The following is a 22,577-nucleotide window of genomic DNA, read 5'->3' as shown; positions in this document are numbered from 1 at the left end:
GACACAGGCATAGATACACAGACAGCCACACAGAGCTCGGCTACAGTTGGGAGGTGAAGAGTAAGCAGTCGCGCCTCAGTCGACTTCACACCTCCATGTGATTTTGGTGTCGTCCAGACTGCTCTGTTCTCCGCAAGACGCCGCCGTCTGTTAGACCCCTGCTTTTCTCTGCAATCCAGAGGTGTTGAAAGCCTTGTCCATACACCTGAACTGCACTCACACAAACACCTCCGCAGCACAAGGCAACTGTCGGTCTTCTCAGCCTTTTACAGGGCTGGCATATGAAAATGTTTTCACGTAGATAATGAAAGTATGGTGAAAGGTAGTTCAGGAACAATAACATTTTTTTAATTTGTTAAAAAAAAAAAAAAAAAAAACAGTCGACAAGAAGAGAAAGGATGTTTTGAAACACTGACAAAATGGTGCGTGTGTATATATACACTGTATTTTATCACTCAACTGAGTTATGGGATGAATAGCTTGTCTTGAGTATGTGTTCAGGTGCACTGAAAGGACCCAAGAAAGCATACGTGTGTGTGTGTGTGTGTGTGTGTGTGTGTGTGTGTGTGTGTGTGTGTGACACAGGTGCCCTCCACAACCCCAGCTGCTCACTCTCACGCTCTCTGTGTTCCACCTTGAAAGATCTCTTCCCACACACAGCGGAGTGGCTCAGCCAGTGCAAAAAACACCGGCAACTATTTACCCAACTCTAGAGTTTCCCATGCCAGGGCAAGTCAAAACCTGCTCCACACTCTCCAGGCTTATCCATGACTGTCTCGCGGTTCTCTCTCTCTCTTTCTGAGTTTGTTACACACACATACACACACAGAGGCGTGACTAGACCAAGCCTGCCAGCAGAAATATTTCTGCCATATGTAAGGGCCAGGTGTTGTGATTAAAGTTTTAGCAATGATTCTCCACTCTGTTGTGTGACATTAACAATCTATTAATTGTATATTAATTTTTATTTTACTCACATAAACGTCTCCTCTTTTCTGTTTTTTTTTTTAAGAACAATGAGATAAAGTGTTCAGTCAAAATATGTAGTGTTGAAAGAACATAACAAAATAACCTATACTGAACAATACAATTTTAATTTGAAGAAAAAAAAAAAAATAGAATTTGAAAGAGTCTGATTTAACTTGACTGTTTCTGCTTCTTTGCCATTTTATAGAATCAAGCCCACATCTGTGTTTGATTACCACCGTTATAATGTGTGTTCCAGACACTGACTCAAGTCTGTATGGGCAATATCAACGAGCTCAAAAATCCATCTGAATTACATTCTGTGAGAGAGGTGGTGGAAAAAAAAAAGAGAGCGAGAGAGAGATAGAAAGAGTGAGATAGAGAAGGGAGGGAGGGGGGCAAGGAAAATATTCTTTCCGACTCTCCCTCGCTCGCTCACACAGACTCCGTGCCTCTCTAGGCTGCTCCCATGGGAAAATCCTGGACGACACACGGGAGGTGGGGAGTGTGCCATGTGACCAGGCAGCCAGCCAATGAAGTGGGAGTGCTTTGATTCAAACTGAGGTAATAGCAGGTAGAAAAAGGAGAGGGCAAGCGTGGGAATTGTGAAAATGAGTCGGTTGTGGCGGAGGGAAGGATGGCTGTCATACTCTTCCTCTGTCCGCACCACAGACCCCAATTTCTGTCACGTTCATTACGGATTTGAAAGAGAATTAGTACCACAGCTGTGAAAAACGCACAGGCTTTACATCTTATTTACGCAGCAATACAAAAACGGTTAGCTGTACAAACAAGATCAAAATGTGGTTATCATTTTATATTAGAAAGAAACTAAAAAAAAAAAAAGTCAAAACTTACAATTATATATCATTTTCACAGTAAGAAAATTCAAACAAACACAACAGTAAGGATGTAGCTTTTAAATACAGACAACTGAGTAAAAATACCACAAGAACAATAAGTGGCCATTCCTAATTGGAAACAGAGAGTTTGGGCTCTATTTTGATCTGTGTAATCAGGAGAAACACACACTCATTTACTTCCAGTTTAAGTATAATGCCCATTAGTACTGACCTCCCCCCTCTCAGCTGTGGCCTGAAGGAGCCTTTGATTTGTGGGGCTGTCAGTGCTAATAGCTCATTCTGCGGCCTGCGTGCTGAACTTGGGCAAGAAGCTGTCCTGAGATTCTGACTCTCCGACTAATAAGGGAGAAAGCTGGACCGAGAGCATGTCAACATTTTCATCTTCTCAATTCACTTATGACACACAGCTGTCCTGTACTGGGTTAGCCTGTTGGTTTTGGCCGACTCTGAGACTCTGGGACTCTGGGAGCTTCCTGGCAGTGCTGCGTTTTGGGGCTGGTATGGATTTGAGTGCCTAAAGAGGACTGGTTGAACCACAGAACCATTGGCAGAGAGGAGGCTCATTGTGTGGGGTTTAGCATCGGGCCTTGAGGCAGTAGCAGGATGCTTTGTGTGCTGGAGTGGACCCAGGGCAGTCAGCCCCCCCCCCCCCCTCCCTCAGCCTCATTGATTGTTGCCCTTCTCTCTGAGTGGAGCTCTTTACCACTGCCCAGTGAGGGGGATAATAGACTCAACACCAGCACTGAAAAAACCAAGAAGTGTTCATTCTCAATGCTTTTTTTTTCTATTTCTCTTGCTCTCTTCCTCTTGGGAATGAGATCAAAGATGCTTTCAAACCCCTCAACTGCCCAATTCATTTATTTTGTGTCCAAAAGAACTCCAGGAATTTGGTGGGGTTTTGTGTTTTGTTTTTTTTTCTGCCCCATGTATACTTAAATTGTAATCTTATGGGAAGTATGTTGAAAGGTTGAGTTGCTACTACAATAGCGGCTCTGACTGGAGTTTTCTGGGTCACTCCTGTTGCTACGGGGAGAATGTGCAGTAGTTTGCACCATAAGTGGCCTTTAAACTTGCACAGCAAAAGGAGCTGAAGCATGCAGAGGTTTTGTATGATCCTTTGACACACTAACAGCAATGTACTAAGTCTCTGCTCTTTCGAAGACTTAAAAAAAAAAAAAAAAAAACACTTGTGGGGATCTCTCCTCCTCTCTAGGTAAAGTCTGTGTGAAAAAGGTTTTTTTTTTTTTTATCAGCGTTTGTCTGTCTCAGGCAGGAGATAAACCCTCCACAGTGGGAAGCGTTTTTGGCCGAGGTCGTTACACCACACCCACATGTTCATCACAGCAAACCGTCCAGTCCTGTCTCTGGCAGCCTCGTCATGGGAGCGCGAACAAATTCCGTTGCACAAACACGATGTTGCAGATTTCACACCTTCTTTCCCTCTCTTTTGCTTTCTCTCTCTCTCTCTCACACACACACACACACACACTCATAAAAGCATGTCTGGTATGTTATTGTAATGGTCTGTGATTCACTCTTGACTGTAAATATTGCCGGTTGCTTCTTGGTACTTCTCTGTGCATGCTTGTGTGTGTGTGTGTGTGTGTGTGTGTATGTTGTTCAGTGCCTGAGAAATCCGTGGGATGCCTTCTCTGTGGGTGGGACATGGGTACAGAAGGCGAATGGGGATGAGGTATATCGTGCAGGAACAGAAGCGAGAGTGTATGCTGAGGTTGCCTGAAGGCAAAGAGCAAGTAAAGAGCCTAACACACACCCTGCCTCACTAGTATGGATTACGGCAGTGACCCCTCCTTGTTCTTTTGCAGGTGTATTTCAAACCCTCCTTTGCTTTGTTTGCTTAGTATACATTTCTCTTTTTCCACTGCCAAAGTCTGCCAACGTGACAGGCAAAACAAGCACTTTGAGATTGGGCAATGCTCCTTGGTCGCTATAAGTATCAACATTACAGTACAGTTATTTAGCTGATGCTTTTATCCAAAGCGACTTACAAGTGGGGAAACAATTCAAGCTCCAGTATAGTGAGACACCTATGAGTAAGCGCTAAGTATTACCTCTGTTTAAAGCGCAAGCAATAAGTGCGAGTTTTCTCTCAAAACAGTGGCAGGAGAACAGGTAGAGAGGAACACAGTAGGTGCAAGTTAGGCATGTTAGGGTGTTAGAGGTGTTAGGTGTTACAGGTGAAAGGAGGTGCTCTCGGAAAAGGGGAGTCTTCAAGAGGTTCCTGAAGATAGAGAGGGACACGCTTGCTCTGATGGCAATTGGTAGCTTGTTCCACCATCAGGGAGCCATATACGAAAATAGTCTGGACTGAGATTTCCTTGTGTGTAGGGATGGCAATGCCAGACGATCTTTCTTGTGTGTAGGGATGGCAATGCCAGACGATCTTTCTTGCGTGTAGGGATGGCAATGCCAGACGATCTTTCTTGGAGAAAGGCAGTGGGCGAGAAGGAGCATAAGCCCATATTAGCGAGTTTAGGTAGATGGGTGCAGACCCAGAAGTCATTCTGTAAGTGAGCGTTAGTGATTTGATTTTGATTCGGGCAGCCATGGGTAGCCAGTGGAGGTCAAAGAGTAGCGGTCTGACATGTGCCCTTTTAGGTTAACTGAAAACCAGACACGCCGTCACGTTCTGGATCATCTGCGGGGGTTTCACTGTACATGCTGGGAGACCAGCTAAGTATCAAACAAGCAAAAAAAGAGCTTTTATAAAACCTCTCATTTTAGAGGAAAGCAGAGAAACTGTGTGAATACGGCTGTATCGGCTCAAAAATACACAGATATGGGGTGGAGGTGATGAAAGGAAATTAAAACATTAACATTATCATGTTAATGAGTTAATGATGCAGGATAAGGCTAGGAGAAGTGGTAGCCAATGCACATCAAAGGGTCTCTTAAAACCTTGATGTCAATGAGGGAAACAGAGACAGAGGGGTCTGAACTGGCATACAGCAGAAGACCAAAAAAAAAAAATATATATATATATATATATATATATACATACATACATACATACATACACACACACACACACATATATATATATATATATATATATATATATATATGTGTGTGTGTGTGTGTGTGTGTGTGTGTGTGTGTGTGTGTGTGTATGTATGTATGTATATATATATATATATATATACACACACACACACACACACACACACATACATATATATATACACACACACACACACACATATATATATGAGTGAATATGAGAGGAAAACAGAAAAGAGCTTTAAAAGAAGTAACCAGGACAAGTTGGTAAACTGAAGGGGAGAGAGATGAGGAATGTGGGTAAGGGGGTAGATGGTGCAGTTGGGGGGGGGGGGGGGGGCTTCTTCAATGTTGTTAGTTCACCTCTGGTGTGAAAGACATGAGGTGATGGTTGAAAAAAGGGCTGGGATAGTTCCTGTGTCATAGACCCCACGGCTAAACCCTCCGTCTTCAAACCCTGTCCCTCCCCCCTCTTCTTGCTCCCTGACTGGCCCCTGCAAAAATTCCCTAGGGGCCTAGAGGCAAGTCCCCCCTTTTCAGTCTCCTGTGACACAGTAATTATGAGTGTGGGAACTGGATCTGTCCCTCTCTTGCAGTGCCCCCCCCACCCTCTCGCCACCCTCCACTCTCCAACCCCACCTCAACCCTATATCTCCCAAAGCCATGCACCCGCCCCCCCCCCCCATGGTCCTCTCTGCCCTGCACTGATATCCATGGGAGCTGCTGGACAAGCCGGACCCCCCCTCCTCTCCAGTGACAGAGCTGCTATCGCACAGCCACAGTCTTGTCTCTCCCGCTCTCTGTCAAATACCCCCCCCTCCCACCCCCTCCACGGCTATCTCCATGCCGATGATAACCATGGGAACTGTTCTGTGAGAGTCGACCGCCCCGCTAAACCCAAAATAGACCGGAGGCGGGAGACGGAGAGAAGAACCAGTGGAAACGTTCCCCTGGGAAGGGCCCCGACTCAGGCGGACAGGTAGGCGGCCAGCCCGTCCTGTGAGGACGGGGGCGACACGGCTCTCTCACTTCAGTGATCAGTGAAAAGAACCTGCCGCTCTGAGTCCACCTCATTCTCCTCTCAGTTAATCACACTCAGTGGGTGGCTCTGAGATGGAAGTGCTACTGCACTGGGATGTGCTCTACCATTGTTCTGCAGGAGTTCAAAGTGAATGAACAGAGAGAGAGGAAGAGAGAGAGAGAGAAAGAGAGAGGGAGGAAGAAAGAGCGATAATAAGAGAGAACTGTGGCGTGTGGAGAAATTCCATCAGGTGAGGATGGTGTCAGGTGTAAACAGTGTGACGGCGCCATCCCACATATTCCACCATTGTTACTGAGAGGACAAGCGATTCAGATCCTGTTTTCCACACAGTAGCTTGCATCCCTTCTTCAATAGAGAAGGTGAAGCAGATTAGCCCTCCTTTCACTCCTCCTCCTCCTCCTCATGCGTAAGCACCGCACTGTTGTCGTGAGGTTCCTGTGAGAAACTTATCTTCCATGCGGAAGAGGGCAGGAGGGGGAGAGAGAAAAAGACGCAAGCGTGCATTATTTCTTTCCTAACGCTGAGCTATTTTTCCATTCCAATTTTATCCAATGTCTTCCACTGGCCTGGGTTCTCCCAGGCCTTTTCCCAGGCCAGGCGGCCTGACCCCAGCGTCCGTCTCTACCTCGGACGTCCCACGGGGGGAGGTCTCCCCTCGACCCTTCCCACCCCATACTGCCCAACAGTCCCAAAGCAAACACACTTCCAACCCCAGATAACATCATACAGAGACCGGACCAAACACTGCCAGGCTCAGACCCAGCTCATACACACATTCCCATTCCCAAGCCTAGCCTACACACACACATACACACACGCGTGCATGCACACACACGCATAACACGCAAGCGCACACACAAACGGACACATGCAAACACGCAAACACTCACGCACGCACACACGCAAATACAATCATACACTATCATATGCACACACGCTGCAAAAGCGCAGAAACCAGTGTGTTTACACATCACAGTGCAACAAGTTTAATTCTCCCAAACTTAAAATGTAACTAGAACTCCAAATCTCTTTCTCTTCAACTTCACACATTCTTCAATACATATACACATGTCCCTAAACCCACTCTCATCTCATTTTATGCACACACAAAAACAAAAGAACATGGGTTTCTTCCTGGGCAACACACTGATGAAGACTCAGACACACAGACACACACACACACTCTCACAAACACAGCAGTGAGCTTCCAGGCCGCTCCGCTCTGTTTTCGTTCACACAGCTCGGATGGGTACACTGGGGGGGTCCCGTGCTTTTCACTGTCTCAATAGGCATCCACATGGTGCCAATGCTGAGACTTCTCTCAGAAACAGACCACCACGTAACTCTTTCAATATTCCCATGGACCAACTACCACTCCCCCCCTCCCCCCTCCCCATAATGATGCCCATTAAATCTCCTTCAACATTTTGCTCAATGGACCATGGCTAAAAATGCCTCCACCATATTTATATTAGCCCCAAACAGAAATACTTCCCGTAAATGTGCTATTAATGAAGAAGACATAACAGGGTCAAGCACAGTGAAAATACGCACTGTGGGTAAATGGAGGGGACATAACAGAGCCAAACTGAATCAAAAGCCTAAAGATGGATCTGAATGATACTGCATACTCTTTTTTTTCAACGAAAGTCAGTCAAAATACAGTTTAGCATTCTATTATGGCAAATTCTTCAAAATCTTAATTGATGTCAAATGATAACTGAAAATGTTTTCAGACAACTGAATGAGTTGAATAGAACCATTTATGCATTCGCGTTTTCTTTATTAAAAAAAAAAAAAGAAAGAAAGAAAAGATTGGGCTGTTTTAACAAGACTATGGTTCTCCTCAGTTCTGTGTGATTCAAAGGAGAAATACGTGTGGAAAAAATGAATATGAATTTAGCAGAGCTCTTGGTAATATATTGTGCTCAGAACAGCCCCTCTCTGTTCCTGCACATGGTGGGCATGTTATCATAACCCCTAGGACAGTGAAAACCTGACAGATATATGCAATTAGTGACTCTCTCTCTCTCACTCTCTGTATAAATCACAGACACTCTCACACATATACTGAGTATCCCCTTGCCGCAGCCCCCCCCCCCCCCCCGGCCACACACACGTACACAGACACACACACACACACCTCATTCATAAGAATGACTAAATCCATGAACCCTCCAGACTACAGCTCATAAAAGTGTCTATCATAGCACACACTTTCAGGAGAGACCTCTGAAGAAAAGAGAGGAAAGGAAGGTCTGACTCTCCACCACATTCACTCACCATAGCTGGGACGTGAGACGGACGTGTAACGGGAGATCTTCAGGAAATGTGCTTACTTCTCTAGGGTGGTACAATGTCTCACTTGATTATGTGAATACACATTCACATATGTGAATATGTATGCTTAAAATTATTACTATATATTATCACACTTGTAAATATGATCCATTTGTACATATAATTCAGGCATGTGTGAACACACACATACACACACACACACACACACACACTCAAGCATACACACTTATCATGTCTCTTTCTGTCTAAAGTGATATCTGATGGGGGTTTCATGTCTTCTGTGATGTTTGTGTATCAGTATGGTAGTGGTCCATGGTCTTCTCTCTCTCTCTCTCTCTAACTCACCCTGTGTGTGGTGAAAGAGTGGAGCCCCAGGCCCTCCCTCTCTCTCCGTTGAGCAGACTTTCCTCAGGAGAACATAAACAGCTCTGTCTGCTCGGGGCCAGTTCACATGACATCACCACACTGCAGGAATGCACTCTGTCAAAAGCCCTGAACCAGTGAGCAGAAAAAAAGGACAAGCTCTCTTCTTCATTCTATCTGTATCTGTTTCTGTCTCTCTCTGAAAACCAGAGTTAATGTTTTGTTTCTCGTTCCTTTTTTTTTTTAAAGGACAGGATCGAGCATGTAGAGAGAGAATGAGATATGTGAGAAAAGAGAGGAGGGAATGAGGTCACACTGGGACCTGCAGCATTTCATTAGAAATTATGTGATAATGGACTGTATCATGCTCTTAAAGAAGAGGTGTGTGTGTGTGTGTGTGTGTGTGTGTGTGAATGATCAGGGACTGGTGTTAAAAACCATACACTACTACTCAGTCAAGGGTACCTCTCCTTTCTCTCTTTCTCTTTCTCTCTCTCTCAGGAAGGAGTTTGGCTATAAGACAATGAGATACATCAAACAGCCCTGCACTGGCTCACCGGCTCTCTCTCTCTCTCTCTCTCTCTCTCTCTCACACACACACACACACATACATACACCGATGCCAGCCAGCCAATCAAAACACGGTGCACAAAAGCACAAACAGAGCAAGACAAACAGGACATTCCAGCTGCCGGGTGATGCGGACTTCTCGCCACGGCTAATCTGGAGCGCAGAAAGACAGTGAGAGAGTGAGAGAGAGAAAGAGAGAGAGAGAGAGAGAGAGAGAGAGAGACAAAGAGAATATCCATGGGTGCCAACAGGAAACACACTTTCCTATTCTATAAACTCTCACATAAGTCCACACTGCAGTAATGACCTGTCCTTCACTACTGAACCCTTAGCTGATGAAACCTCAGCTACATCTGTGTGTGTGTGTGTGTGTGCGCATGTCTTCTTATGGACATGATTACAGAGAGGGTGTGAGTTAGGAGTTACCTGATATCCTGATATTGGGACCAGAATAACTCTGGGAACAGAGAGGTGTGGCGAGGTGATGGTTTTTAGATTACAAATGTGTGTCAGAGGGGAATTTCCTGTGTGCTTGGCTGTTGGGAAAGAAGTGACAAAGCTGAAAAAAAAAGTGGAACGTTGTCTTCACATGGTTTAAACGACTTTAGCTGTCGGGGAACTGAATCATAAAAATACTCCTTTGACAGAGGGAACCAGCCATTCCTAATGAGATGTGGTAATCTAATAGGCCTTGAGGATCATTTTTGAAAACAAGACTTCATTTGTCTCATTTTTAATTTCTCACCATCTCTCTTTCCAACACTCTCAGAGTCAATAACTCCTTAAGTAGCACTCTCTTACACGTATACAGAAACACAGACACTTTCTCTACTTTTCCCACACACAACACACACGCGTTGTGCCTCAAGTACTGCCCCTGTGCCGACAGCCTGTCAGTCAGTGTGTCAGATTCACCCTGGTAACAGGAGCCACACACACACACATACATACAGTGGGAAATAGTTGGGATGGTTTCCCTCGGAATGTCTTGGCGTGTCTGAGGAATGTCTCCCCCCTCCGCCCCCCCCTCCCCTTTCTGTTTCTTTCTTCTTCGTTCATTTTGCTCCCTATCATCTCCAAAAGGAAAGGAAGGGGGGTAAGAAGTGTAAGAACATAGCACGGAGACTAAGGCCCTGTTTTTTTACACTCACAGTGCCCTCTCAATGAGAGAGAGTGTGTGTGTGTGTGTGTGTGTGTGTGCACATGAACACATATGCGTGCAAGGAAGACTTCACAGGGAAAAAAAGAAGAAACAATAAATATGGTCTGGTACTCTTATCTGGAATCCTCGAAACAAATGCACAAACAAACGCTAAAAGGCAAGGACCACTGAAGTGGAACCTCAAAGTTGTCCTGTCTTCTCACAATCTGGCCTTTCTCCGAGTACTGTTACCTCCTTTTTTCCTTTTTTTTTTTGTTGTTGTTGTTGATCAAAGCTCACTCAATCCTCCTTTTAAACACACTCATTCTCTCTTTCTCTTCCTCTCTCGGCTGCTTCTCACGCCGTTTCAGTTCCTGTCCCCCCCCACCCCCCCCCACCCCACCCCACCCCTTACCCAATCCCTCCTAACGGTCGCGTGGGAACCCAAGCAGTGCCACTCTAGTATGTCTTTGAGGTCTGATGTCTATTATCTGCATCTGACCATCTCAACATGTCTAAAAAAAAAAAAAAAAAAAAAGAGGGAGAGAGAGACATCGCAGACATCTGACTCTGGCTGAGGAAGTCTGCTCCCCCTAAAAAACTCAGGGACAGACACGCAAGACCACCTCAGCCGCCATCTGTGAAGCCGTCTCGGCGAAATCGGCACGCGGGAAGCAAATTCCTGAGGTGATGTGTTGAAGATGAAGGAGCAGTTCACAGAGATGTATTAGGGGAAGAGGGAAATTTAAATCCTGCAGCAGAGTATATGTCTTACAGGATGACTAATTAATTAATCACAGATTAATCGTGGAAATGGTGCTAAATGTATTAGGGAACTATGAGCAGTTGATAGCAGCAAACTCACACTTCTGTTTACCATGGAAGGAGACAAACACAAAACCACAAGTTTATCATCATCCGAACTTCGTGTGAAAGTCATTCTTCATGTGAAAACCACAAAGTCTGAAAGGGCAGATGATGTTCCAAACACTAAAATCTACGTCCAGAATGTGATCAAGTGAAACAGAAGAACTATGGGACAGGCTCACTGAGACTGGTCATGCAGAAAGTCACTCCCATTCTGACGCAGGTTTTCAGGATTCAATTAAAAAAACACAAACAGAAACATAAACTGTGGATGTATCAATTCTTCGCAAGCCTCATGCATTGACTGGGAAAAAAAAAAAAAAAAAGAATACAGTGGGAACCATTCACTTAGTTAAGCTCTTATTCAGTGGGTCCAAACTGAATTTCAATGGCTTTGGGGAGGTGCTGAGGAAGCCATTGATGAGACAGCAAGAGAAAGAGGGACCGCGATGGAGACAGAGATAGGGATTACAAAGAGGGGGTCGGCACTGGAGGGGTTAATGATTGGTGATGAGTATCAATGGGCCACACAGGGGGCTTGGGGGGGGGGGGGGCAGGAATGTCTCTTACAGCCTGTATTCATGGAGCTGGGGGCAAGACACCCAGCCATTCCTAATCAAAGAACTACAATCAGATGACAAAAGGGTTAACTTCGCCTGGGTGGGCTTTCCACATACCAGCCCTGGGGTGCACCTCCAAAAAAAAAAAAAAAAGAAAAAAAAAACACCCTCCAACACCCCCTTTAGTTTTCCAATCCAGAGTTGACACATTTGGGACCCCTGCTGAATGGAGCTCAGGTCACCTAGATCTGCGACTCAGCCGACAATGTTCTGAGACAAATACCTGGAGCAAATTCCACACATTAACTTAAAATATAACACCTAAACATACCACTGAAAAAAAAGATTCATTTCATATGAACCTCCTGACCTAACTAATATAGATTTAACTAATTAATGATCATTTTCACCTGATTTTGTGCCACGAGCCTAACCAGGTATGCACAAGCTCGGCTAAAACATTTTTGTCATACCTGTCGACTAAATCATATTTGTCATCGATGAACTTTCCAGTGCACCGTCCGTGTAATCTCTCTGTCTTTGTGTTTGTGTATCTTGGCCCTGTTATGCGCCGTTGCCGTGGGGAGACAGAAAGTCTCGAGAGCGTCTCCAGACGGGGCCACGAAGCCGTGAAAAGGTGTGGAGCGGCAGAGACGTCGCAGAGTCCCAGGCACTGCTCAGATACAGAGCAGGTATAACAACATCAATGAGTCAATAGGTTATCTACCTCTATCATCTAAACGCTCTGTCTCCTTCACACTTTGTCTCTTTTTTTTTTTGTCTGTCTCTGTCTCTACCTTTCACTGACCTCCCTCTCTCCTTATCTACCCACTCCCTCTCTTCACCTCTTTTACGGTTTTCATATCCACCAAAAAAAAAAAAGAAATAAAAACGTTCTTTCAGTCTCTCGAACTCTCATGGTACTCGTGTCGCAAACATTCCTTTTGAATCGTTTTGGTTTCCTTCTTTTCTTTATCACTATCTCATTGTCTCAACCTTATTCCACCGCTCCCCGTTCTTTATCGCCTTTATTAATGCGAGAGGCGATGTCCTTAAAACTTTCACCCCTCTCTCCTCTCACCGTCTCTTACTCGCCCACTTCCTTATTGTCTTGTTCTGTCTCACTCTATCACTCTTTCTGAGTGGGATTCCCAGCAGCAACCACCCCCCCCCCCCCCCCCCCACCTCTGGTTTACGGTCCACAGTAAACTCTTCTATTGTTTGACTGAATACCACAGTGGCACTTCAAACATATGATTCAGAGGAAACGTGTCTCCAGAGCACAGCTCTATCTCCTCATGCTTCCTTCCAGCCTGCGCTCTCTTCACTCCTCTCACTGATAACACTCCCTCATACCATAAATGTCCTGTCACGCCACAGGGAGCTGTTTACCCCAATTTGCCATCTTTCGACTTAAGAGGAAGCCGGTTTCTGGCTGGGATGAATGAACACACACACACACACACACACGCGCGCGCACACGCACGCGCACACGCACACGCACACAGAGACACTGACCTGGCATCGGCTGAAGATGTCGGACGGAGTAATGTGGACGTGGAAATGTTTAAGGACATGAATGGCTTGGTCTCGTGCCTTCTCTGAACAGTCGAGAGTCAAACAACGACCCTCCGCTACCTGAGACCTCAACTGAAACCGGAAAGATTAAAAAAAAAAAAAAAAATACATGCTTTAGCATACATGTTGCTTGAAACACTGTATCTAAACTATTTTTGTTCACATTTATAAATGTTTTTATTCACAGTTACATATTTAGGCATATTCTCACACTCTGATACAATTTAAGCTACACGTAATATCCAGAAACACCCCCCACACAGACACAGACACAGACACAGACACAGACACAGACACTCACAGTCTGGTAAGGCTGCCCGGCAGTGAGGATGACACGGCCTTCGGCGCGAGCCAGCTGAGGGGGAGACCATAAAACACAGGACACTTGAGACCACAAAACGCCTTCAATCTGAGGACTTCCTTTCTCCACTGACCTCACTCTGTTTTTTTTTCACACTCTGTTTCATGTCAGTTCCACACAGGCAGCGAGAGCTCTGTCTGCGTTTGGGAACGCGAGTGTCGTTAAGGGGGTTGCGTGTTTGTAAACGGCCTCTGCGTTTAACCGCGACGGCCTGTCTGTGTGAGACTGCGTACATGTGCGTGTATGTGCTTCAGTGCGGTGACCCGAGCACGAGAGAGAGCACGCTAACCTACGTGTAAATGCGTCTACGCGTCTGTTGTAAACTCACATTCGCCGCGACTCTGTGGTCGTCGGTGTTCTCCAGAATGACTACGTCCACGCCGAGGCAGCGGAGGTAGCGGCCCAGCCCCTGCAGCATGTTATCACAGACCACCCGCAACTCCTTGGGCGTGATGGTGGGCCCCTGCCGCTCTGAGACCACCTGTGTAGAGTCCTCCTGCCGCTCTGCGGCGCTGAGCTCGCGAACAACATTCTGACCGGCCTGCTAATCATAAACCACAAAAAAACGTTTCAGACCCCTGGACATCACACCAAACGGACAGAGATGACCTGAACCTGTGTGTCTGGTCAGGTTACGTGGTGCGCATTCAATGAAAAACCCATCCCAAAAAAAAAAAACAAAAAACAAAAACAAAAACAACGTGAGCATTTGTTCTTTTTTTTCCTTTATGCTTTTTAGACGTAAATGTTTGGGACTCCGTTTTTAACAACGCACCCTTGACTCACATCTTTGTTTAATCCCAGTGTCATTAAAACCGTGCCGTTGTTGTTGTCGTTGTTGTTGTGTTTTATTATGGTTACCATGACAACAGGGCAATTTTTTTTTTCATTTTTTTTTTTCCAGGCTCATAAAAGCCGTAGACATGTGGCAGCATGGTGCGCGTTTGCGGAATCTGACTGACCCCTCTCCTCTTGCCCTGCTTGATCTTGTCTTTAGGTTTCTTCTCCTCCCGGTTCTTCGCTGGCTGACTGGATTTCACAGATCGCAAGTCCTCTGGCAGCCCAAAGCGTGTTGGGTCCTGAGAGAGGGCAAAGTAGACATCCAGCAAGCAGTATGCATCAGCAGCTAGAAAAAAAAAAAGAGAGAGGGTAAGTAAAAGAGAGGGAGGGAGTTGTCACATAAAGGAGAAAAACAGGAGGAGAGAAGGGGGAAAAAAAGGGTGGGGATGATACATAAAAGGACAAAGAAGAAAAACAAACTATATAGACAGACAAAAAGAAAAAAGTTCTCATGGTGAAAAAAAAAAAAAAAAAACGCCTGAGAGACTTGAGGTAATCTAAGAAGGGTAACAAATACCTCACTGTTTGACGTACTTATCCTACAATTATGCACCATATAGGGAAACCAAGTTTACTGAAACACAGACATACACAGACTGAAGGAATGCGTAAACAGTGTGGATGCTTTAGGGCCCACATCAAGCAGCAGGTCCCGGGTGCTGGTGGAATGGTCGCCCACCTGCATAGCGAAGCTGACTGGTTCTCAGAGGCCGCCGTTCCCAGTTTGAGAGCTGCTCCATCTTATCCAGTGGTTTCCCGAGAACCTGCTGCACCAGCAGGCTCAACCCTTTCTCCGCAGGGCCCTCGTTCTCCTCCACTGCCCGAGAGCCCCGCAGACTCCGCTGGATCTGAGGGGCAGTCAGGATAGAACACATGTCAGGACAGAAACAGTCTTCAGACTGCAGAGGCTGTAGACCACACAGGTCAGGGATTCCTAGCAGTCATTTCATCAAATTTATATTGCGTGCAAAAACATCCTGTGGGGTATGTGTTTGGTCTGGCCTAAACCTGCACTAATAACTATCATCAGAGACCTCCTCCAGCGGATGGCATCGTTTTTTTCCTACTTTTTTTTCCAACAACAGAGAAGCGGGTAGACTCTCTGTCAGAGTTGATATTTTCTGTATGGAACAAAATCTGCCTTGGGAATGTCTACGACAAAACGTGTCTTATTTTCATTCTTGGGTCATTTAAAAACATAAAACAACGAGTCTTCACATAAGATGTTGTGACTTTAATTGTGAGTGGACAGAGTCATCTGTAGCGGTCTTGTACCTGTTGATGTACATGTAACAGATCCAGCACTTCCTCTATTTTCAACTGCTCCTCCTGAAACTCAGGCCATGTGCCAATCAAGCTCTTCACATCCCCTGACATCCCATAACCTGAACGAGACAAACACACACACACACACACACACACACCTGTAACATACCTAAAAATTTTCACTCCAAAAGAACTGAAGCCCGATCAACAACCAGCCAAACCCTCCTCCCAATTTTACAACACAGAGATTTATGTGTCGGATACACAATGGTGTGAATCATGCACAGAAAAAATTAGAACATACTCCAGATGTTTCATCACACAACAAACACTGTGCCAAAACCACAGAACTCATGCTGTATAATCCACAAATGTTGAGAACACTTAAAAAAAAGTCAGAGCAAATCTTTTTTTCTAATTGTTAAGCCACTGGAGAGAGCTTTTCAGAGAGCAGTTTGTGTTGGGCTGTGTGTTCAGTTGTAACACGTGTTGAGTTATACCAAGTTTATTTACCTAGTTTAAGAATGTTTTTGTCTGAGAGCAGCGCTCTTATGAAGTCGACAGTGTGCCGGTGTTGGCTGAAGTCATGAGCACACAGATCCAATAAGAAGACCCGACCCTTAGCGGCCAGCTGAATGAGGGCCACGCGCTGAGGTGAGACGCAGCCAAAACTCGCCCGCCATTCCATATCCATCCCTATTACACTGCCAGGCTGAGAGAGGGAGGTACACAGACACACACACACACACACATCATACCTCAAAAAGATACCATGGCATGACAACAGCAGGGAGAAGAGGACAATGGAGGTTACTGTCAAATACATACAGTCACGCTAACCTAACCTTGCCACAGGTAGGCCCCAGTGAGCAAGGCATACGGAAGTCAGTCACGGACAACCAGACAGACGTAGTCACACACATCCATACACACCTGCATAACTGTTTTTCTACATAGCTCCAGCTTATCAAGTGTGTCCAGGAAGTGGATGTTCTCCTTGGGCAGAGGAAGCTGGTAGTACTTCTCCTGATGAGACTGAGGAGGAACCCAGCTCTCCATTAATGAGGAGAGCTCAGGTATCTCTCTAAGGTAACAGAACACAACAGTGAGTGTCTGTGTGTGTGTGTGTGTGTGTGTGTGTGTGTGGAGGGCATGATACACTCACAACCGGGCAGGTGATAGGCTCCGAAGAGTGTCCCACACCCCGTACGGAAGCCTGTCTCTGGGGACATTGTAGTGCTGTGCCCACTGGGCAGCTGTCCGGAGCCCACAGCGTTTAGTCAACAGCTCCACTAACTGAATCTGCAGCTCTGCGTTGCCGGCCACTGTAGCCTAAGATGCAACACACAAACAGACAAACACGGTCACCTCAGGTCTCAAAATAAAACGACATACAGTAAAACTGGTGATCATTATCTGATACTGCTGATCCAATAGAAAAATGTCCGTTTTTTTAGCGTCATACCTGAACATGGTCTCTCCAGTTCTCTTCTGACATGCTTCCCTGGAAAACACACAGAGAGGAGAAAACAGGTAAGGTGAGGCAATGCAGTACAGATAGGAAAGCAGACTGTGTGAACAAAACAAGGTGGGACTTTTGCTACATGAGAAATGAAAAACCACGACGCGAGTTTTTCTCACCTCTCCAAACCTCTTATACACGAGAAACCTCAGTGAGTCCAGTTTCCGCTTGTAGACAGAGTTTGAGCACAAGCCTGTAAGACCAAAACCACAGTTTTCATTTTGACTCTAAATATATATATTAAAAAAAGAATGATATTAGCAACAGTCCCAACGCTAACATAAGCTGTGTGTTGATATATTCAGACGTGTACACACACCTGGATCAATACTGAATTTTTCCATAAGGCGAAAAACATGCTTGCTGAGAAGTTTGGGGTGAATCTGCTCTGCCTGGTGCTTAGAGAGTGACACTCGAGGATAGCGCCTGTTAACACACAGTGACGGTTGCACAATAAGAACACTGCCGACACTTAGACGAGGGAAACGTATAAGTCTCATAATCTATAGATGCCTATTCATTTTCAAACAGGTTTGGGCTAATTTATCAAGGCGGCACCATAGTCAACCTCTCGGTCACACCAACGGTGCTTTCACAGAGGAGATGTGGGCTTTCTGAAACAAACATTTCTTTGAAATACTGGCCTTAGTTCCTCCAAAAAAATGTTCTGCTCCATTGTTTGTAGAACTATGCATCTAGCGGTTGAGACAAGTGCTTCCTAACTCCAGTGTTAGGAACTTGCTAGAAGTAGTATTTTCTCTCTAGGCCAGACTCACACTGAACAGCAGAATCAAGCGTGTCACTGTCAGGTTACAATGAAAAACTAGAGTTAGGAAGCACTGGTTTAGACCTTTTTATTATGAAACACTGGAAAGTAACGGCAATAATAATAATACCAGCTTCATGTAAGGTTAGCTTCCCGGCCAAATATTCAGACTAGTCTGGACATTTCTTGCTACTCAGCTAAAAAACGGAAGAGCCAGAGCGGACAAGTTAAAAGTATTTCATAAATGGTTCCCATATTCAAAGTTCAGTTTAGAAAATAACTAGGCTTGATTCTTGTTTAAAAAGCAGTGGGGATTGAAGAATTTTATTGAGTGACCTGCAGAGTGCCCCCAGACTGAAGTTTGGACTGCACCAGGAGTCCAAAAGAGTGACCAGCTTCTCCTGTAGCTCTGTGTTTCCCCTTACATAAGACTCAGCCAGCGGCAGCTTGTCTAGGAGAATGAGTGGCACACATATCTGTGGAGAGACACAGAAAGACTGACTCGGATGTCCATCGTAAATAAACATAGTCACGCTGACATAATGTCATCTTCATACCGGAGTGATACTGACCTTCTCCATGTCCAAATCCGCCTGGAGCTGCAGTTTCATACCGAGCAGTGCCGCCTGTCCCAAAACACACAATTCACAATTCCATTTTAACTTCTCTTCTCTAAAAGTCCCCAAAAACCCATTCACATAATGGACTATGCACAAAAGGTTCACAATCACGTTAAATTTAGTGCTTTCATTTAAGGTTCTCCAGCAAAACAACTGATTTATGATGTGTCGTAGTTCAGATGACTAACAGACTGTAAATGGTGTCTCCACACATCAAGTTTATGAGGGATTCAACCACTGTTTGCTTCAAAAGAATCCCGGGTGGTCAAATTGAATTCATAACCCCCCCCCATTATTTTCAGTAAGCAGCATCTCTGATCAACCATTATGTGAGAGTAGCTTGCAGTGAACCTCTTTATAGAAGCAGCAGTCCTGCAGGTAGTGCACATGTTTCAGCAGCAGGCCTCGCTCCATGGAGCCCAGCTGGAACATGTCAATCAGAGGCTCCATGTAGCTGGGCTGGGCGTCTGAGATGAGCCCCAGAGCTCTCTGCTGGAGGCTCAAAGCCTGCTCTGTCTGCAGCCCCTTCAGCCTGGCCTCAGGATGGTTCTGGCTCCAACGCACAAACTCAGCCAGAACGAACTGGCCTAAAGTGGAGGACTTGCCCTTCTGAATACCAGGGCAGCCTTCCAGCAGGCCCAGTAACCCGGCCAAAGGTTCGTCCAGCTGAGAGATCCATTCGGATATCGTCCGCCTCACCTGGGAGGAGAGACATGAGGACAAAGGGGTAAAGAAGGCCAGAGAGAGAGGATCGTAAAACTGCAACTTGAACTTGCATCGTAAGGCTGACGTGATGGAACAGTAATATAGCCTGTTTGACTGTGATGAGAATTCATTAGTGCTTATGTCTCTTCATGACAAAATGGGTGTCTGCCAAACTACAGTAATGAGGCATGACATCGGGTTTCTGTTGGGTTGGGTATCCTTAGAATTCTCTGTCATGCTTCATTAAAGTGTTTTGGAAGATTCTGCTAGTTTTAGTTTTGCTGCTGAAGAGTGACGCAAAGCAGTCATAATTACTCATGGTGCTTACTGACAACATTACAACTATGCTGAAAAACAGTTTCTGCCCAGATATCTTCCCTGTAAGATCCATTCTACTGTTCTTTCCATGTCCTTGTTCCATTCTAAGGTTCTTCTCAAAAAACTGAATAAAAGTGGATATAAGGATTCAGGCTTTCAGGGGGCCCAATTTTTAAAAACGTAGAACGGTCACATACAATGACGTGTTTGTATCTCAGTGTGATGAAGGCTGATTTATTCTATACAAACGATCGTTATTTCCGAGGTATGGTTGTTCCTTGTCACATTTATGTCCACATTTTGATTTTTAAAAAGTGTCCACGAGAGAGGGACTATAAGAATCGAGATGTTAGGGATGGGAGGGCTACAATTCAATGTACATTTGGCTGTTGCCCAACAAGTAACAAACCAAACTTGTATTTTTTTTTTATTTATTTAGTCTCTATCTCTCTCCTATAACAGATTCAGCATTGCTGCTTTGTCACTCACAGGCACAAAATATTTCTTTACCCACAAACACAAATATGATGTACACACCCATTTCTGTTTCAAATAAGTCTCTCTTTCCCAAACTGGAACGCAGAGCCTCTTTTCCCTGAAGAGGTAAAATGGAGAAGGTGCATAATTACAGCTGTGTCTTACCGTCTCCAGCTCTCTCTTGTTCCAAAGGGCAATGAGGTGATCTTGTAAGGCCGTCAGGTCAACACCTGGGATTTGCACATGTGATATGGGGTTAACCGTTGGCTTCATCACACACCTGTCATTTCAGCACTCCATCCCATTATTTCTTGCTTTCTCCCTCTCCTTTGCTATCAGACTGTTACACCCAGTTAAACCCATTCAACGGTGAGCTCCAAGATGCTAAAGCTAACGCAATTTCCTTTTCAAACGCAAACCTGGTTTGGTCTCAAACTATTTTGCTTTGTATAACAGATCAGGCTAATACCCTTTTTTTGCTCCCTTCTCATTGTTCCACGAGGAAACTTTACACCGCATGTGAATTGATTCAAAGAGAGCCACAAAATTAACATTTAATATGCGTAACAGAGAATGGGGGAAGAGGTTATTGTGCTTGAAGAGGTGTTGGGCTTTGTATTGCCAAAAGATTTCCAGCCACAATGCTGTGTGAAGATGAGCTATTTTTGAGGTTGGGTGGGGGCAAAGAAACCGCATAACAAAGGGAAAAATGACAAGGGCTATATGTTCCTTAAAGCCACCTAGAAAGCAACTGCCTCTTCACATGCTGTGTGGCCCACCACCACCCAACTCCTCTCCTCTCCTCCCCTCCTCTCCCTCCCCTCCTATCTCTCTCTCTCTCTCTCTCTCTCCCCTGCTTCCCAGGCCCAGTTTTCCTGTCCCCCTCCCCCTCCTGCTCTCTGTTTGTCTCGGATTTCCCCCGGAAAGGGCAACACGGTGGTCACGGTGTAAAAAATCCAGCCTTCCTGACGGACAGCCTGGGAACACAGAGCAGAGGGCTTTTCTCTCTCCACACTTTCTGCTCTCCACCCATCAGCGCAGGGAACCGCTCATTATGGCACAGATCCATCCAGCTTAACACAGCACAGGTTACAACTAATCACATCCACACAATCTAAGACTGGACTGTTTGTTATTGCGCAAAAAAATAACCCAACGCAACACAGTCTAACACTGCACTGTTTATTACTGCATATGCACAGTGTGGGACTGTATCCTATACCCATTATTTATTTATTTATTCATATTTAAAGTTCTTATAAAAGCCTGTAACCAACCATAACGGCACAAACTAAAACAGCAAAGTTAATAATTACATTCTACACCGCAGTCTAACACAGCACTGTTTATTACTGCACAAAACAGCACAGTCCAACATACCACAGGTTATAACTACACTCGGTAACACAATCTAAGACCACAAAACTTGAAACTAAACATAACTGTACAGCACTGTTTATTATTACACACCACTCAACATAGACCTGCACAGAGGCACAGGACAGGATCCTGCACAGAGGAACTCATCACACACAATGCAGTATACACACGCCTAAATCCAGACCTGCACTAAAAACAAATCTACCAAATTCTGGAAAGGTCCACTTACTCGCTGACTTTTAATCTGTACACGCCATTCTGAAAAGCACAGTGCACACAAGCACAAAAGAGTTCTGCATTGTTCATTCTCTTCCCAAATGTTAACTTTCCAGTCCCTTGTGTATCAGAACCAAGCAGTTGAGCAATACATGCTTACAATTCACTTATGCTCCCACCCCACCCAACCCCATTTTTCACTGCAAACACACGCACATACATAGGAAAAGAGGGGCGGAAGCAGGCTGAGGAATGTGGACTATGTCGGTAGTCTATAGGAAATGTGAGAGTTGTTGGCTGACAGGTAAACACATACAAGCAGAAAGTCAATGTCATTGTTTATCGACTAAAATTTCACATACGACCTTGCCACGTTGTTTAAACAAAACCCCTTCTTTGAGTGATACATAGATTTGCAAGGCAAAATTCATATAGTTTGGTAAAGGAACACTGAAAGGAATAACATTCAGTCATTCAAGTGAACATACAAAAAAAAAAAAATCAACCAAAAACCCAAAACCATGATTTATCACCCTCAAGAGCTGAGCTCTAGGATCTACCACGATCCAAAAATGCTCACTTCTCTCTCAAGCTCACCTTCTGACTGAGCAGCTCGGCTCATCTTCCCCTCCGCGGGTGACACCCTTTCAACTCCGAAAGATCCAACCTCCTGTAGAAGAAAAGCCAGCGTGTCATTATGTTTGTGAGAGGCATCAACTGAGAGAAGAAAAAGGCCGGTGGCTAGGCCAGTAAACAGGTTGGAGCACGGCAGAATACGGTCAGGCCTCGACATAACTGACTCAGTCCATCACATTCTACTTGATTGATGAAGCA

General features: G+C 45.1%; 1 protein-coding gene across 1 annotated transcript in view; it reads right to left on the bottom strand.

Moving 5' to 3' along the window:
* The window catches only part of exd3 (exonuclease 3'-5' domain containing 3), a 28,010-nt gene that overhangs the window by 1,028 nt on the left and 4,405 nt on the right, over nt 1–22,577 (bottom strand). Inside the window, exons 2-18 of the mRNA XM_030769253.1 lie at nt 22,341–22,413; nt 20,313–20,377; nt 18,999–19,346; nt 18,600–18,653; nt 18,364–18,503; nt 17,581–17,687; nt 17,381–17,454; nt 17,205–17,243; nt 16,905–17,071; nt 16,673–16,823; nt 16,253–16,451; nt 15,749–15,858; nt 15,153–15,321; nt 14,596–14,759; nt 13,962–14,150; nt 13,574–13,627; nt 13,213–13,344 (exon numbers count right to left, since the gene is read on the bottom strand). Coding sequence (XP_030625113.1) covers nt 13,213–13,344; nt 13,574–13,627; nt 13,962–14,150; nt 14,596–14,759; nt 15,153–15,321; nt 15,749–15,858; nt 16,253–16,451; nt 16,673–16,823; nt 16,905–17,071; nt 17,205–17,243; nt 17,381–17,454; nt 17,581–17,687; nt 18,364–18,503; nt 18,600–18,653; nt 18,999–19,346; nt 20,313–20,377; nt 22,341–22,365 — 2,187 coding nt within the window. The 5' untranslated portion in view covers nt 22,366–22,413. The remainder of the gene's footprint in view (nt 1–13,212; nt 13,345–13,573; nt 13,628–13,961; nt 14,151–14,595; nt 14,760–15,152; nt 15,322–15,748; nt 15,859–16,252; nt 16,452–16,672; nt 16,824–16,904; nt 17,072–17,204; nt 17,244–17,380; nt 17,455–17,580; nt 17,688–18,363; nt 18,504–18,599; nt 18,654–18,998; nt 19,347–20,312; nt 20,378–22,340; nt 22,414–22,577) is intronic.

Source organism: Chanos chanos, chromosome 3 (genome assembly GCF_902362185.1).
Source record: "Chanos chanos chromosome 3, fChaCha1.1, whole genome shotgun sequence".
In the NCBI taxonomy this organism is placed as follows: Eukaryota; Metazoa; Chordata; class Actinopteri; order Gonorynchiformes; family Chanidae; genus Chanos; species Chanos chanos.
The sequence above is the reverse complement of the archived record's forward strand: the minus strand, read 5'-3'. Positions and strand labels throughout refer to the sequence as shown.